This window comes from Pseudoliparis swirei, chromosome 2 (assembly GCF_029220125.1).
Source record: "Pseudoliparis swirei isolate HS2019 ecotype Mariana Trench chromosome 2, NWPU_hadal_v1, whole genome shotgun sequence".
NCBI lineage: Eukaryota > Metazoa > Chordata > Actinopteri > Perciformes > Liparidae > Pseudoliparis > Pseudoliparis swirei.
Window position 1 is genome coordinate 2,030,922 of NC_079389.1, and position 13,126 is coordinate 2,044,047.

General features: G+C 48.2%; 1 protein-coding gene across 21 annotated transcripts in view; it reads left to right on the forward strand.

Moving 5' to 3' along the window:
- lrrfip1a (leucine rich repeat (in FLII) interacting protein 1a) overlaps nt 1-13,126 on the forward strand; it is a 67,367-nt gene that overhangs the window by 38,849 nt on the left and 15,392 nt on the right. For 5 of the 21 annotated variants that reach the window (XM_056423073.1, XM_056423058.1, XM_056423025.1 and 2 more), the window contains exons 3-14: nt 3,254-3,271; nt 3,436-3,507; nt 4,279-4,320; nt 4,909-4,959; nt 5,181-5,216; nt 6,253-6,306; nt 6,392-6,433; nt 6,522-6,578; nt 9,217-9,276; nt 9,977-10,060; nt 10,897-10,974; nt 12,267-12,407. In XM_056423073.1, the coding sequence (XP_056279048.1) occupies nt 3,254-3,271; nt 3,436-3,507; nt 4,279-4,320; nt 4,909-4,959; nt 5,181-5,216; nt 6,253-6,306; nt 6,392-6,433; nt 6,522-6,578; nt 9,217-9,276; nt 9,977-10,060; nt 10,897-10,974; nt 12,267-12,407 (735 nt within the window). Of the gene's footprint in view, nt 1-468; nt 844-874; nt 3,272-3,435; nt 3,508-4,278; nt 4,321-4,908; nt 4,960-5,180; nt 5,217-6,252; nt 6,307-6,391; nt 6,434-6,521; nt 6,579-9,216; nt 9,277-9,976; nt 10,061-10,896; nt 10,975-12,266; nt 12,408-13,126 lie in introns of those variants that run through there. The other 16 variants (XM_056423016.1, XM_056423101.1, XM_056423091.1 and 13 more) reach the window with 16 other exon arrangements.

Consider the following 13,126-nt stretch of genomic DNA (forward strand, 5'->3'; position numbering starts at 1 on the left):
AAAAGTTGGTGCGCGCACAGCGCGCAAAATTTTGACCCAGGAAAACCCTGTGTGCGCCCCTAAATTTTCTGCTTGCGCCCCTAACATTTTAAGTTAGGGGCCACTGTGCTCCTAGTTAAAAAAGTTAGTCTGGAGCCCTGTGGGGTAATCCCATACACACAAACAAATGCCTCTCGCCTGTCGAGACGGAGCCCGTGATGGCAGTTTAGATGATTTGGGGGTCAAGACCTCTTTAACTGTATTTACACGGAACCCTGGTGGCAACTTTATTGTCCTCACATTGTCAACATAATGTAAATCACAAAATAAAGAAATCCTTCCCCATGGGCATACAATCACGAGAGATGAAAGGGTAGATTGGGAGAATCAGCATTCCAGCAGCACTCAATTATTCTGTGTGTGTGTGTGCGGTCATAAGCATTGTTAAGCTGAGTGTGTGTGTGTGTGTGTCCCTTTAAACCCCTTAGCTGCGTTCTAAAGTAGCTTAGCGGTGTCTTGCTCGCCCCGGTGGAGCGGTTGTTGTTTTGTTGTTGCCGACACGAGCGATGGGCCGTCGCTCTCGCGGCCTCCTTCGGGACGTCCACTCGCACGCTGAGGACCGTCACTAACGTGGGATTATTGGTCCGTGTAGCGGCAGACGCTCGCCACATCGCGGTCGCCTCCGTCGGCCCGAGCTCAAACCCTCTGCGCGTCGTCCGTCGTTGTAATCCGGCCTCGGTGGCCGGCCGCGGTCTCGCCTGCTGACCGCCGGAGGATGCGACCTTTCCTGGCACCCTGAGGACGGCCGGGCGGCGGCTGGCGGGGAGGGGGCTGAGGGCCGCTCCGAACACCAAGCGGAGCTCGGTGAGTTGAGCTAACGCGCCACCGGCCGCGTAACTCACGGCTCACTTGCTAATTGGGTGTCCAGACTTGTAATTAGAGATAAGGAATCAGACGAGAACCCTCCAGCCAGCCGTCGCTCTGCATTGATCTTTATTGTCATTTCCCACTTTGTGCTTCTCTACATCTTAATCGTCACATTTCACATCATTTCGCGAAAGTGGAATACAACATATTTAGTTTAGTTTTTACTGATGGCATCTTTTGTAGGCGCATGTGAGACAGTCAGAGCTCTTGGAGCACAGACGGTTTCTATGCATTACAGTGTTTCCCCGAGGTTTACAGCTTCAGGGGGGCGGGGACTAGTGCCATGTTGGTGCCCTAAGCTTCACTCCTTCACGATGCCTCCCCTGAGATAGGAAAGGGACCCACGGCGTCGACAGGTAGCGGGGGGGGGGTGCTGCTAGTGGGAGTGTGCTCACCTGTCTGCTCACCGCACACGCTGGCATCGGAGCTCTGCGGCGCGCGAGACGGAGAGCCGAGAAGTGTTAACGCGACACGTTTAATAAAAGAACAAAGACGTCTTTAAGAAAAGGGACCTTATATTACTTCGCCTGTAATCTGGCGCTATAGAGAAAATTACAGGGTGGCGGGCGGAGATTTCAGCGGGGCGGGCCGCCACCCTGATAGAATGGTAGGGGAAACACTGCATTAGTTTCTGTTTCTTTTTGTCTTTTTGGCCATACTTGTAACAATCTGTATATTTTTGTGCAGAAATAGTGTGGAATTGCTGCAGCGTATTATTCTTGCACACGTGACACGGCAATGTATCGCTATTCACGGTGAGATACTCGAGACGTGAGCGTGACCTCGAGGTCACCGGCTTGTAAAGCGAGGAGGACTTTGCTGTCGTGACTGGACGTGGCGCGGCGCGTTCTTTGAGGTCGGCGAGGTCGCGGTGCTGACGCCACGCCGTGCACATGCAGGTCAGCTGAGGGGAAGTCCGAGGGCCGGAATTACAGAGCAGCCGATCCATGTATTGGGCAACGATACAAGAGACACAGTGGTAGTACATGAGGATTAAAGCCCTGAACTGATGAGGCGCAGCAGTGAGGGGGGGGGGGGGCTTTGTGGTATTTGGAGGAGTGCAAAGAGGCAGTGCTCTTTTTTAATTTATTTTTATTCAGCAATGTTTGAAAGTGGCTGTGGCATCTGTTATTACCACCGCCGTTATTTATTGAAGTTTCACTCGGCGGTGAACTGGCATCCCGCCTCGATGCCTCTGGCTTATCGTTCGTCCGAAAGGCCAGCGGAGACGAGAGGTCACGGTGTGGCTGCTCAACGTGTTTGGGTTGACACGTCATGTGTTCACTGGACTGCGTGTTTGGAGTAACACACGAGACAAAGCGGCCCCGATCACGCCCGCGTGCGTCCTCGCGCCACGTCGTTATGCGGTGGCGGCGCTGGCATCGAATTTGGCCGCGGAGGAAGTCGTTAAATGTGTGCAAACGCTCCGCGAGCGGCTTCATAACGGACTGATATTTGGATATTTGGGACGACAGATGTTCACGTTATTAGGGATGGGTATCGTTTTTTTCTTCTTCCCGATACCGGTTTTAAACCGGTACTTTTAAAACGGTACCGGTGCCTGAACCGATACTTTAAAAAAGAGAAGCACAAAACGACAATTGACAATGAGGACATTAAAAACCTCTTCGGCCATATTCCCTGTGAGAGCCGTTCACATGGCGCACTGACTAAACAACAGATAGCACTGTCGCGCTCGAGGCTCGCTTAAGATGTGGTGATTTGGTGAGCTTTTAAATATTTATTCTTGACACTTTGCACCGAGCTCGCCGAGCTCTCGCTCCCTGTCCCAATTTGTTATGCTAAACTAAGCTAACCGGCTGATAGCTAAAGAGTGGTATCGATCTTCTCATTTAACTAAGAAAGAGACCGATAGATTTCCTCTAATGACAAAATACTCTTTCGGGCCATATAGATTGAGTGATGGTCTTAAGTATGTGTATCTCAACATTCAAGACGAGGCAGCATGTGGGTTCTTTCTCAATACTCCTCAAGGAATACAATGACAACGGTGTTTGGGTTCATGTTTTTGGACACAAATGACGCCGGTTGTTTGTGAAAAGACTCGTATCTGTAGTCATGGTGACAGATTGTGGCGCTGACCCAGCGTTCTGCCCCTGGTACCAACCCAGACGACCCGCGAGGGGAACCGCCCGGTCGGCCAATCGGCTGCGTCGCGCTCCGCCTCAGCGCCTCTCTGCCGTCTGCTGCTTCATGGCTTCAGTTTTAAAGTTTGTCTTCTCATCTCACCTGTGGTCTCATCTTTTGTCTTGTTTTCTTTTTATTTGCTCTTTGTTTTCACGTGTTCTGTCCTCCACCCTTCCTCCTCCTCCCCTGGTCGACGTAGATCTTCCAGGTGCAGAAGGTAGGCCTGCCCCCTCCCGCTGCGTTCCACCTCGGACATCATTTGACTTTCAAGCATGCAGAAGAGCTTTAAGTTGTTCCCAAGAAAATAATCTGTGCTTTGTTTCCTGTTTCCTGTTTTTGGGGGCGGGGTTTCCTTGTGCTCTTGTCCCCGCCCCTTCTTAGAAATATTATGGCTTGGATACCAAATTAGACGACCGCGCGGACCACAAATGGGGCGACATTGACCAGTGGATGGTACAGTGTGTGTGTGTGTGTGTGTGTGTGTGTGTGTGTGTGTGTGTGTGTGTGTGTGTGTGTGTGTGTGTGTGTGTGTGTGTGTGTGTGTGTGTGTGTGTGTGTGTGTGTGTGTGTGTGTGTGCTACAATGCTAACCACACTAAACACTGCACGCGAGAGGCTTTCGCACGGTGTCTGCTCTTGAACTCCAGATAATTCCCGTTGAGCCTTTTTAGAAAATAACAGATTATAAAGAATCAAAGCTCGGCCATTAATGCACTTATTCGAAGGAGCAGGGGGACCGTCTGCAGACCCACTGTCGCCCTGCAGTGTCACTGGTCCCAGACCAGCACCGACGGTACTCATAGTGTGTGTGTGGCTTATAATTTGACTAATCGCAGTGTTTCTTTTTTGTCGTTTATTAAATCGATCCATGTCCCGCGTGTCGCAGTTTGAGGTGACGGCGTGTTTGTGCATGGGGTTTGTCGGTTTTATTTATTTTTAAGAACGTGCATGTCTGGAAAAAGTAATCTGGATTTTGTTTCATGCTGATTTTTACAAATGCAAGAGCCGAAAAGCAGGTGATGCAACGTGTTCGTTCAGTTGAACATCACCATCTGAGGGAATCTCTGATCACATGTCTTACTGTTCTCAGAGTCATTTGTTCTGGGTTCAGTGGGAGCATTACGTCCCGCTACCTCCCTCATCCATCTGTCTCGTTGATCTTTGACTTCTCTCTCTCCTCCTTTGCCCCCTTCACCTCCACCCCCCCCCCCCCCCCTTCATCCAGGAGGACAGTGAGAGATACTCACGTTCTTCGCGGATCCAAACGGTTTGTGGCCCTCCCTCTGTTCCCATCTCCTCGTGCCTTTCCTCTGTAGCCTCCACCACGTGTTTAATGAAATGCATTGAGACTAAATGTGGTCATCATTATGATATTTAGAATAAAAAAGTATTTTTGTTAAGCGAGAAACTGTGCCGAGTAAAAGAAATGGATCCCTATTCTGTATTTTATATGTACAGGTGCGTTTATCTATATCGTTAGTAATTCCACTCTTGTTTATTTGTTTTTCTTCCCCATAAGGAGAAAGTGTTTATGTTTATGCTGCCGCCTCGAGAAAAAGCTCCTTGCCTAGCTTTTCTTTTTTTGTTGTGTGGCGACTTATTTGTCCGTCTGGTAAAGTACCAGGATGTAAATCAGTCATTTTGAGATGTGACTTTTCATGTTTTCTTTGAATTTTTCTTTATTGTCTTTCGTTTTGGTCTTCCTCAAAATAATTTGTGAATTACTTCTTTTCTCTCTCATCTTAATTCAAACAGAAGACAACTTTTTTGTAATTGACCCGCGTGTCGTTGCAGTGGAGTCCTCTCATTCGCCCCTAACCATCCATCTCTCTCTCTCTCTCTCTCTCTCACGCAGCTCTCAGACGACGATGAGCGGATGTCAGTGGGAAGCCGGGGCAGCGTCAGGGTCAGTTTCACTCAAACGGCACTCGCATTAAAAAACACACACATTCCTGAAAGCTCCTTTTTATTCCATTTTGGGATTATCAAAACAACTTTTTGCTTTTTCAATAACCAAGATGCAGATTGTGTCTGTCTTTGGTAACTCAACAAGGTACTGTTATTTGGTTGGCACTTGATGATGATGATGATGATGATGATGATGATGACGACGTGTCTCTTGCACAGTCTGATCTGGATGCGGTCGGGGCTTACGGTGGCGGGGTAAGGGCTTGAAGGCGTGTTGTGTGACTCACCGTTTGATGTGAAGAGCTCACAGCGCGGTCGATGGGCCTTATTCTCGTGAGGACACGCCTCTCTTTATAATACAGCGCATGGTTGTGTGCTTGGGGTGAATTAAAAGGATTTGAGTGTTGTATTCTGTCCATTGTCTGCAATGTGTCGATATGCATGGATGTTTAGTACTGGGTCAGTACACCAGTCATTGTGTGTGTGCTGTTGTGTACACACACTGCGTCAGTGGAGTCGTGGGGTCGGACTTTGACCAAAGCAACATTATGTGCCGTAGAGCCATCCGACTGAAACACAGTGCGACTATTTAAGGCTCTGTTGTGTCTCAGAATGTGACGGGACATTTCTCCTGCTCCATGTAATGTGGAAAACACTCCTCATGTCAATCATTCCCACGGGCCGACGAGATCCAGGCCGTTTGGCTCTGGGAGTGTACCAGCTGAATCGCTTTGTTTACTCCAAGAACTTCGAAGGCAATAGTTTGGATTTTGAGTGGCGAGACGGTGCTCTGAGTATCAGCACGAAGCAATGCACGGCTGTGGACCAGCAGCAGATAAATATGTTCCTGACAACCCAAACATCTCTATCAGTTTAAGGATACGCTATATTTTGAATATTTTCGCCACTTTATCTCACATGTCAGCCTCTAGAGTTATTACATCCTCCTCTGTGCTCTCTTCAACGCCACAAAGACAGCGGACGCTCTGCCCCCCCGCCGCCCCGCTCGGCTAGTTTGTGACTGTTTTAAACCGTTAGTTTAAAGTCACAAACAGAACCAATGGACCGGCAACGACTCACTTATTCTGACGAAGGAGACCGGGGAGCTTTGAAGAGAGTCCAGATAACAGAAGTCTCCAAAATACAAACCACCCCTCTGCATGAGCTGTCTGCTCAGTGCGTTGTGTGTTGTGTGTCGCCTGGATTCTTTCTATCAACTGCAGATGTAGATTCTCAGAGGCAGCGCGCCCCTTCACCCCTCTCCCTCTCTTTCACTTTCTCTCGCCCCAAGGACTCACTTAGGAAGTCAAAGAAAAAGAAGAAACATAAGCACAAAGACAAAGACGTATGTAAAACGCACACGTCCCTCCCCCCCCCCCCGCACAGACACCGGGCGCCCCGTGTTTCTCACTCGTGTTCTTTGTCCGCAGAGGAACGGCCATGACGATGATCACAGTGTGGTGTCCAGCCGGGTCAGTAGCCGCGTGTTGAGCCGCCGTTTTGTTGTGTTGTCACATGACCGCCTGTCGCTCACCTGCCTCCTCTCTGTCCCGCCGTCAGAGCTCCAGACTCAGTGATGAAAGCCGAGCGTCTCGCTCCTCCAGGCTGGAGCTAGCGGTGCGTGTAGCATCCTCAGTGCTGTGTGTTGCTGTGAAAACAGAATTTAACTGCTTTGTTTTTGTATTAAACATTTATTTAACCAGGAGAAACTCATTGAGATTATATAAATCTATTTTTTGAGGGTGACCTAGACGAGACATGCAGCTACATATGAAAGGCGTAGTTACAACAAACACAGAACAAGACGAGTTAAAAGAAACTAAAAAAATTCATTTAAAAAAACTACAATGTTTTGAGGCAAACTTGCAGTGGGTGGAGCTACGAAGAATGGTATGAAATGTATTTGCGAGGGCTGTATCGAAAAGTTAAAATCTTCATTCGTCACATTGACATTAAAATTATTATTTATCATTTGGATGCAGGGACGCTTCTTTTTTACATTTTTTCATTTTTTCCACGTCTCATTATGTTTAACCCTTGTGTTGCCTTCGGGTCATTTTGACCCGATTCAATATTTAACCCTCCTGTCGCCTTCGGGTCAATTTGACCCGATTCAATGTTTAATGTCGGTGTTCTTTCGGGAGTCAACAAACAAACATAAAGTACCTCACACTTAAACTTGGAAAACAATATTAATTCTAATAATTTTCTGGAGATTTTAATAGCTGGGGTCATGTTGACCTCAAGGGTAAAATATGTTAGTAAATATAAAGGTAACAGGAGGGTGAAACATTGAATCGGGTCTTCTCTGGCTGTCTCCGAAGGCGGTCGCATTTTTTCTCTCCCCCCCCCTTCCCATGACCTTCCCTTCCCTGCTTGGCTTCTCTCGTCATGTCTTGTCTGTCTCTATACTGGAGAGACTCTCACGATCGCTCTTGAACTAAAAACCATGGACGTAATCAACTGGTCCTTAAACGCAATTGACACCATCTTCTCGACGAGAAGCTCGGGTTCGGGGGAACCTGCCTGTCCTGCTGGGACGAATGTTGCTGGATACACGATGGACGCGTGCGGTGGCGGGTCTTGTGCCTAGCACCACTCTCCGTGGAGGACGTGAAGACATCTACCTATTCGGAACTATGATTACAGGATTTCTGCTGTTTGGATTTGGCGCTGCCCTGGCTTATCGGAAAATTAAGGAAACGGTGACAGCTGTAAAAGCCCCTAAGGCTGCCCGACATGATTGACGCTTGGGTAGAGTTGTTGGCACTCAGACTGTGGCATTAAACCGCCAGAATGATAACATCGTGGAGAAGCTGACGGCTCTGCAAATGAAAGTGGATCGATTTGAAATCCTATTGGCAAACGGGAGGAAGATGGAGGAATAGTGGTTGCGCAAAATTGAAATGCAGCTACTGGAAGACCAAACAATCCCAATCTTATCTCCTTTGGCTCCCTTACCAGGACGGGCCTTGGCCAAGGCCGTTACTGGAACAACAACTCCCGAAGATCACTGAAACGAGAATCTCTCTCATTCCTTCCCCTATCCACAGACACCTGTGGTTGTTTTCTCCCCAGGACCCTTCAAGGCTATCTCCATGGCAACGACCATCTTGCGGACTGAGAACTTTGTCTGTTGTGGCCTGGGGGAGGACGACATAACAGGCCACGCCACACGAACTTAACATACACTGAAATGCATTCACTACCCCCCCCCCATCCCACGCCTTCGTCTGCTTCGTCCCCCAGTGTGACAGGACGGGCCTGTGATCGGCGCTGTAATGGCTGAAGGACCGGGCTGGCTGTTTGTCGGTGCTGGTCACCTCCTGCCCCCAATGGCTGGGCTTAGATCACCCAGTCTTTGGCTTACCTCCCCTCCCCCCTTCCTACTCGTTGCAATTTATGTTTAAGATGTATGTGCTTATGTGCTAAGGTGTTTTTTTCCTGCTCCCACACTGTACCCCTAGGGGCATAGTCGGGGGGTTGTTTTTTTCTCGCCTCTCTTCCCTCATGTTATGCTGTAATCTTCCATCCCCTTTCTTTTCAATTTCGTTGCTTCTGTACCTGTACTCTATGCAATGACAATAACACCCATATCATATCATATCATATCATATTGACCCGAAGGCGACAGGAGGGTGAAACATTGATTCGGGTCAAATTGACCCTAAGGCAACACAAGGGTTAAACCCCAGAGCTCTGGGTAATTCAGCTAATTTGACATAGTGGCCAAACGGTGTAACTACAACTTCCAGGTCCGTCAGTACTTTTTGTGAATCTGTAACTCGGCAGTTTTATACATATATATATATATATATATTTCTGATATAAAACGACTTAAACATTGTTTCAATCTTTTGTTCATAAAAGTTGTAGAAATGCACTTTTAGTTAAATGCAAAGTAACTTTCCTTCCCGGCTGGACCAAGAGCTGGGAGGCGGGGCTAAAGTAAACACGCTCATAAACGTCATCAAATATAACCACGCACAAAGCCTCATTCCAAAACCTTGTGTGTGAGTGTGTGTTTGTGTGTGATGTAACGTTTTATTCCAACGGCCCCTGGAGGCTCGTACTAATCCCACATGGCGTGATAATCTGGTTCTTTGGCTCAACCTCCTTATCTCTGCCGCCGACGGATCTATTCAACTGTGAAGTTGTTGTTTTTGAACCCAGCTTGACACTCGCAGCATGTGGCATGTGAACAAGTGAACCAGAGCTGTGATGTGATACTGTCACCTGTACTCCCTACCCCCAGAGCTCCAGGCTGAGTGATGACACCCGGGCGTCTCGTGCCTCCAGATTAGACCTGCAGCCGGTGGGTGGCATCGCACCTCAGACTGTTTTTAAAATTACTAATACTACTAATGTCCGTGCACACTTTTTCTATTGTAAGATCAACATATATAAATATTTATTTATATATATTTTTACATACATATTTATTTATATATGTATATTTTTATATATATTTGTATAAATATATTTATAAATATACATCTATATATATATATATTTATATTATAATATATTTATTTATATTCATATATATATATTTAAAAAAATTATCCTGTCTCTTAAGATAACATCATCATTACCTCGTGATCTCAAGAAAAGCGCTAATAAAACTAAAAACGTGTAAGCACTAAAATTATCTTTATTCTCCCCACACCCGTCGAAAGATGACATAATCACTTGGGACGCTTGTTTATCTTGTATTACTCAAATCATGTGACCGTGAACGTGTTCCGTCGGCCCGGGAGGAGACGTGTTGCTACGTCGGGTCCAAAGTGAGTAATGGTTCAAATTCACACGGTCAACAGGATGACATCCGGTGGCGTCGGGACTGGGACATCTTTTTATAGATAGATTTGTGCTGATTTCTGGGTCTGGGCCATCTTTTCATGGCCAGTCCAGAGCACTCCGGTCACCTGTTGGTTCTGCGTATTAGAATCAGGCTACTCTCATGACTTCCTTCTCTTGGGTCCTTACCCGCTCTCCTCCTTTCCTCATTTCAGGCCTCTTACGCTTCCTCTGACTTGTACAGCTTCAATGGTCTGACCTCCTCCAGAACCCCGGGGTCAGCGTTCAATGGTTACAAGGTCTGTACACGCGCACTGTGAACTGCTCTGGAGCGGCGAGCTGACCTCTGACCCCTCTGTGCAAAGGCACAGGAGAAATAAACAACGAATGGACGAGTTAAACAATCCTTTTATTCTCGAGTTTCCGCATCCTATTCCCGAGCCGCCCCCTCCTAACCCGCACACTCATCCCTGACTCCGTCCCGACGTTGCACTCGGTCAGATCTCCCAGCAGCCCTTGCGCCAGTCATTTACATCTCACAGATTTTACCCACTAAAACGTCACGGTCTTAAAAAAACACCTGTAATCACCATTTCACCCCCATTAAGTCCCGTCTCGTCCTCCCCCCCCCCCACGTCTCGATTTTGCATGAAACCACAAATCGGGCCCTGAAGGCAGCACGGGTGGTGTTTCACCACTCAGCAGAACAAAAGCATGCGGCTGCCAGAGGGGGGGGGGGGGGGTGTGTGTGTGTGTGTGTGTGTGTGTGTGTGTGTGTGAACAAGTGGCTTCAGAAGAGTGCGTCCAGCCTCAGAGTCGACGTGAATCTGGTGTGAACTCATGAACCGGGTCACGTGTGAAGTTTGCTTCCGTTGTGTTCTCATTCCAGACTTTAACTTTGCATCGGAGTTGTTGCTGTGGATTCTAATGGGATCGGAACTGAATGTCTAACTTGTGTGCGTTGGTGAAATGTCCTTTAACAAGAGGCGTCGGCCTCCAGCATGCATCTGCTGCCGTCGGTGTGAGCGTGATGAAGACGAGGGAGCAAAGGAGAGAGATGTTTGCCTGCTGGCGTTCGCCTCCCCGCCGTCGACCTGCAGCGTACCGTGTGTGTAACCCCGTGTTTTCTCCGCAGCCTTTAGAGTACACGAGCTATCGCAGCTCCGGCTCCAGAGCCTCGTCCAGGGCCGGCTCGGCCCGCGTCAGCCCAGTGGTGAGCGACACATTTGCAGATTTTGGACGCGTGCAAAAATATGAATGTTTTGGCGGTGGACCTGCACGGCAGAGTCGTGACAGGGCGGGTTCATGTGTTGTCGTCATGGCGACTGAGACATTCAATGAAGCTCAGAAAGAATGCCATTCGGTCCAGTTGTCGACGAGCCACAGCGCCCGACTCGTAACAGTGGTGGAAAATCAAATATACAACGATTCATTTTTTGTCGTGTTGTATCAGACAAAATTAAAATGCTTTGACCTGCTGCCCTGAGCCTTTTGCACTCAGCACTAGCATTCTCCACAAACTGCTGAAAATTTAGAAAAAATAATCTAGTAATATAATAATCTTGGCATTTTTATCCAGTCACATTCTGGAAATTGTCACATTCATAAATTATTTAATGTATTAGATTTATGGTGTGTTCACACCGGACGCCTCAAAATTTTGACGCGCGTCGAGTTTACATGTTAATGGTGCGTTCACACCGGACGCGTCGAAAAAATTCTCGACGCGTCTGACGCAGCAGGCTCGACGCGCGTCGAAAAAAGGGTGTTCACACCAGACGCGTCGGACGCGTCGGGGGCGGAGTCATAAATGCATCGAGGAACGACAGGACCGCAGAGTACTTCCACTTTTTAGTGGACTGAGCTGCACTCCCACTGCGCTTCTCGCTGCTCTCTCTCTCTTCTCTCTTTGATACGTGTCTCTGAGACTTTTCCACCTATGGCGGCAGATCTCCTCTGCCATGAAACACATATGCCGGCGGTTGGTTCAAAGTAAAGTACAACAAATAGCGAGAATAAAAGCAAATACAAGCGCAGTGGGAGTGCAGCTCAGTCCACTAAAAAGTGGAAGTCCTCTGCGGTCCTGTCGTTTCTCGATCCATTTATTACTCCGCCCCCGACGCGTCCGACGCGTCTGGTGTGAACACCCTTTTTTCGACGCGCGTCGAGCCTGCTATGTCAGACGCGTCGAGAATTTTTTCGACGCGTCCGGTGTGAACGCACCATTAGTATTTAGAAGTCCGTGATCGGTCACTGGCTGAACGAGCAGTTTGCTACGTCGGAATACATCTTGAATCTCGTGTTGTTGTTTTAAGTTCCTGTCTGGCGTCTGTCCTCCACCGTGACTGAGCGACGTGACGCGTTCCTCCTTTGTGAGGGACGGGCTGTGATGATGTCTGATGGGAAAGGAGGACACGAGGAGTAGACTTTCCTCAAGTGTTGCTCTGTTCTTTTCATTTCTCTGTTGCTCTGTCGCTCTGTCTCGCCCCCTGGTGGCCGGCGCAGGAACACTGCAGCTCCGTCGCCAGTTACCTGAGGAGTGCGGCCGCTGGCGGCGGCGGCCTCCCCCGGGATCTGGACGACGTTACTATTCCTGACTTTCCTGATGCGGGTCGCTTTTCCGCCACAGGAAGCCGCGGCCGCGATGTGAGCTGACTTCCTGTTTGGTTTGCCTGTTTGCCCCCCCGTCCTTCCTCTTTGTGCTCTTCACCCTGTCCGAGGTTAAACTCTGTCCACTGAGTCGACCAGAGGGTTGTTTTGTGTGTGTGTGTGTGTGTGTGTGTGTGTGTGTGTGTGTGTGTGTGTGTGTGTGTGTGTGTGTGTGTGTGTGTGTGTGTGTGTGTGTGTGTGTGTGTGTGTGTGTGTGTGTGTGTGTGTGTGTGTGTGTGTGTGTGTGTGTGTGTGTGTGTGTGTGTGTGTGTGTGTGTGTGTGTGTGTGTGTGTGAGGCCAGGAGTGAGCCCAGCTGAAGACGCTCTGTTGTTTTGAAGTGTTCTTAACACACGATCTGTTGTTGAAGGGAACACTGATGTTTTGTTTTGGTGATTTTTGACACCTGCCCGACTAATTTTTTTTTGCACTGCGTCGATTTATTCGTATACGTTTACGTCTTTTCTCAATTGTGTGTAGAAACCAGAGTGGTGCACGTGTGTGTTCACTGCTGAGCAGGCTGGAGGGGGTTTGGGACTTCGGTCCGTGTACGTTTTGATGGTTTGTTTTTTCGTTTCATTCCAAATACGGAATACGGAAATAACGTGGTTTTTTGTATTCCGTTTGAAACCAGAAACGAAAAAATAATTCCGTATTCCGTTTCTGTTTGAAACCAAAAACGACAGAATGGAAGTGCTTAAAAAAGTCAAAATAAAAG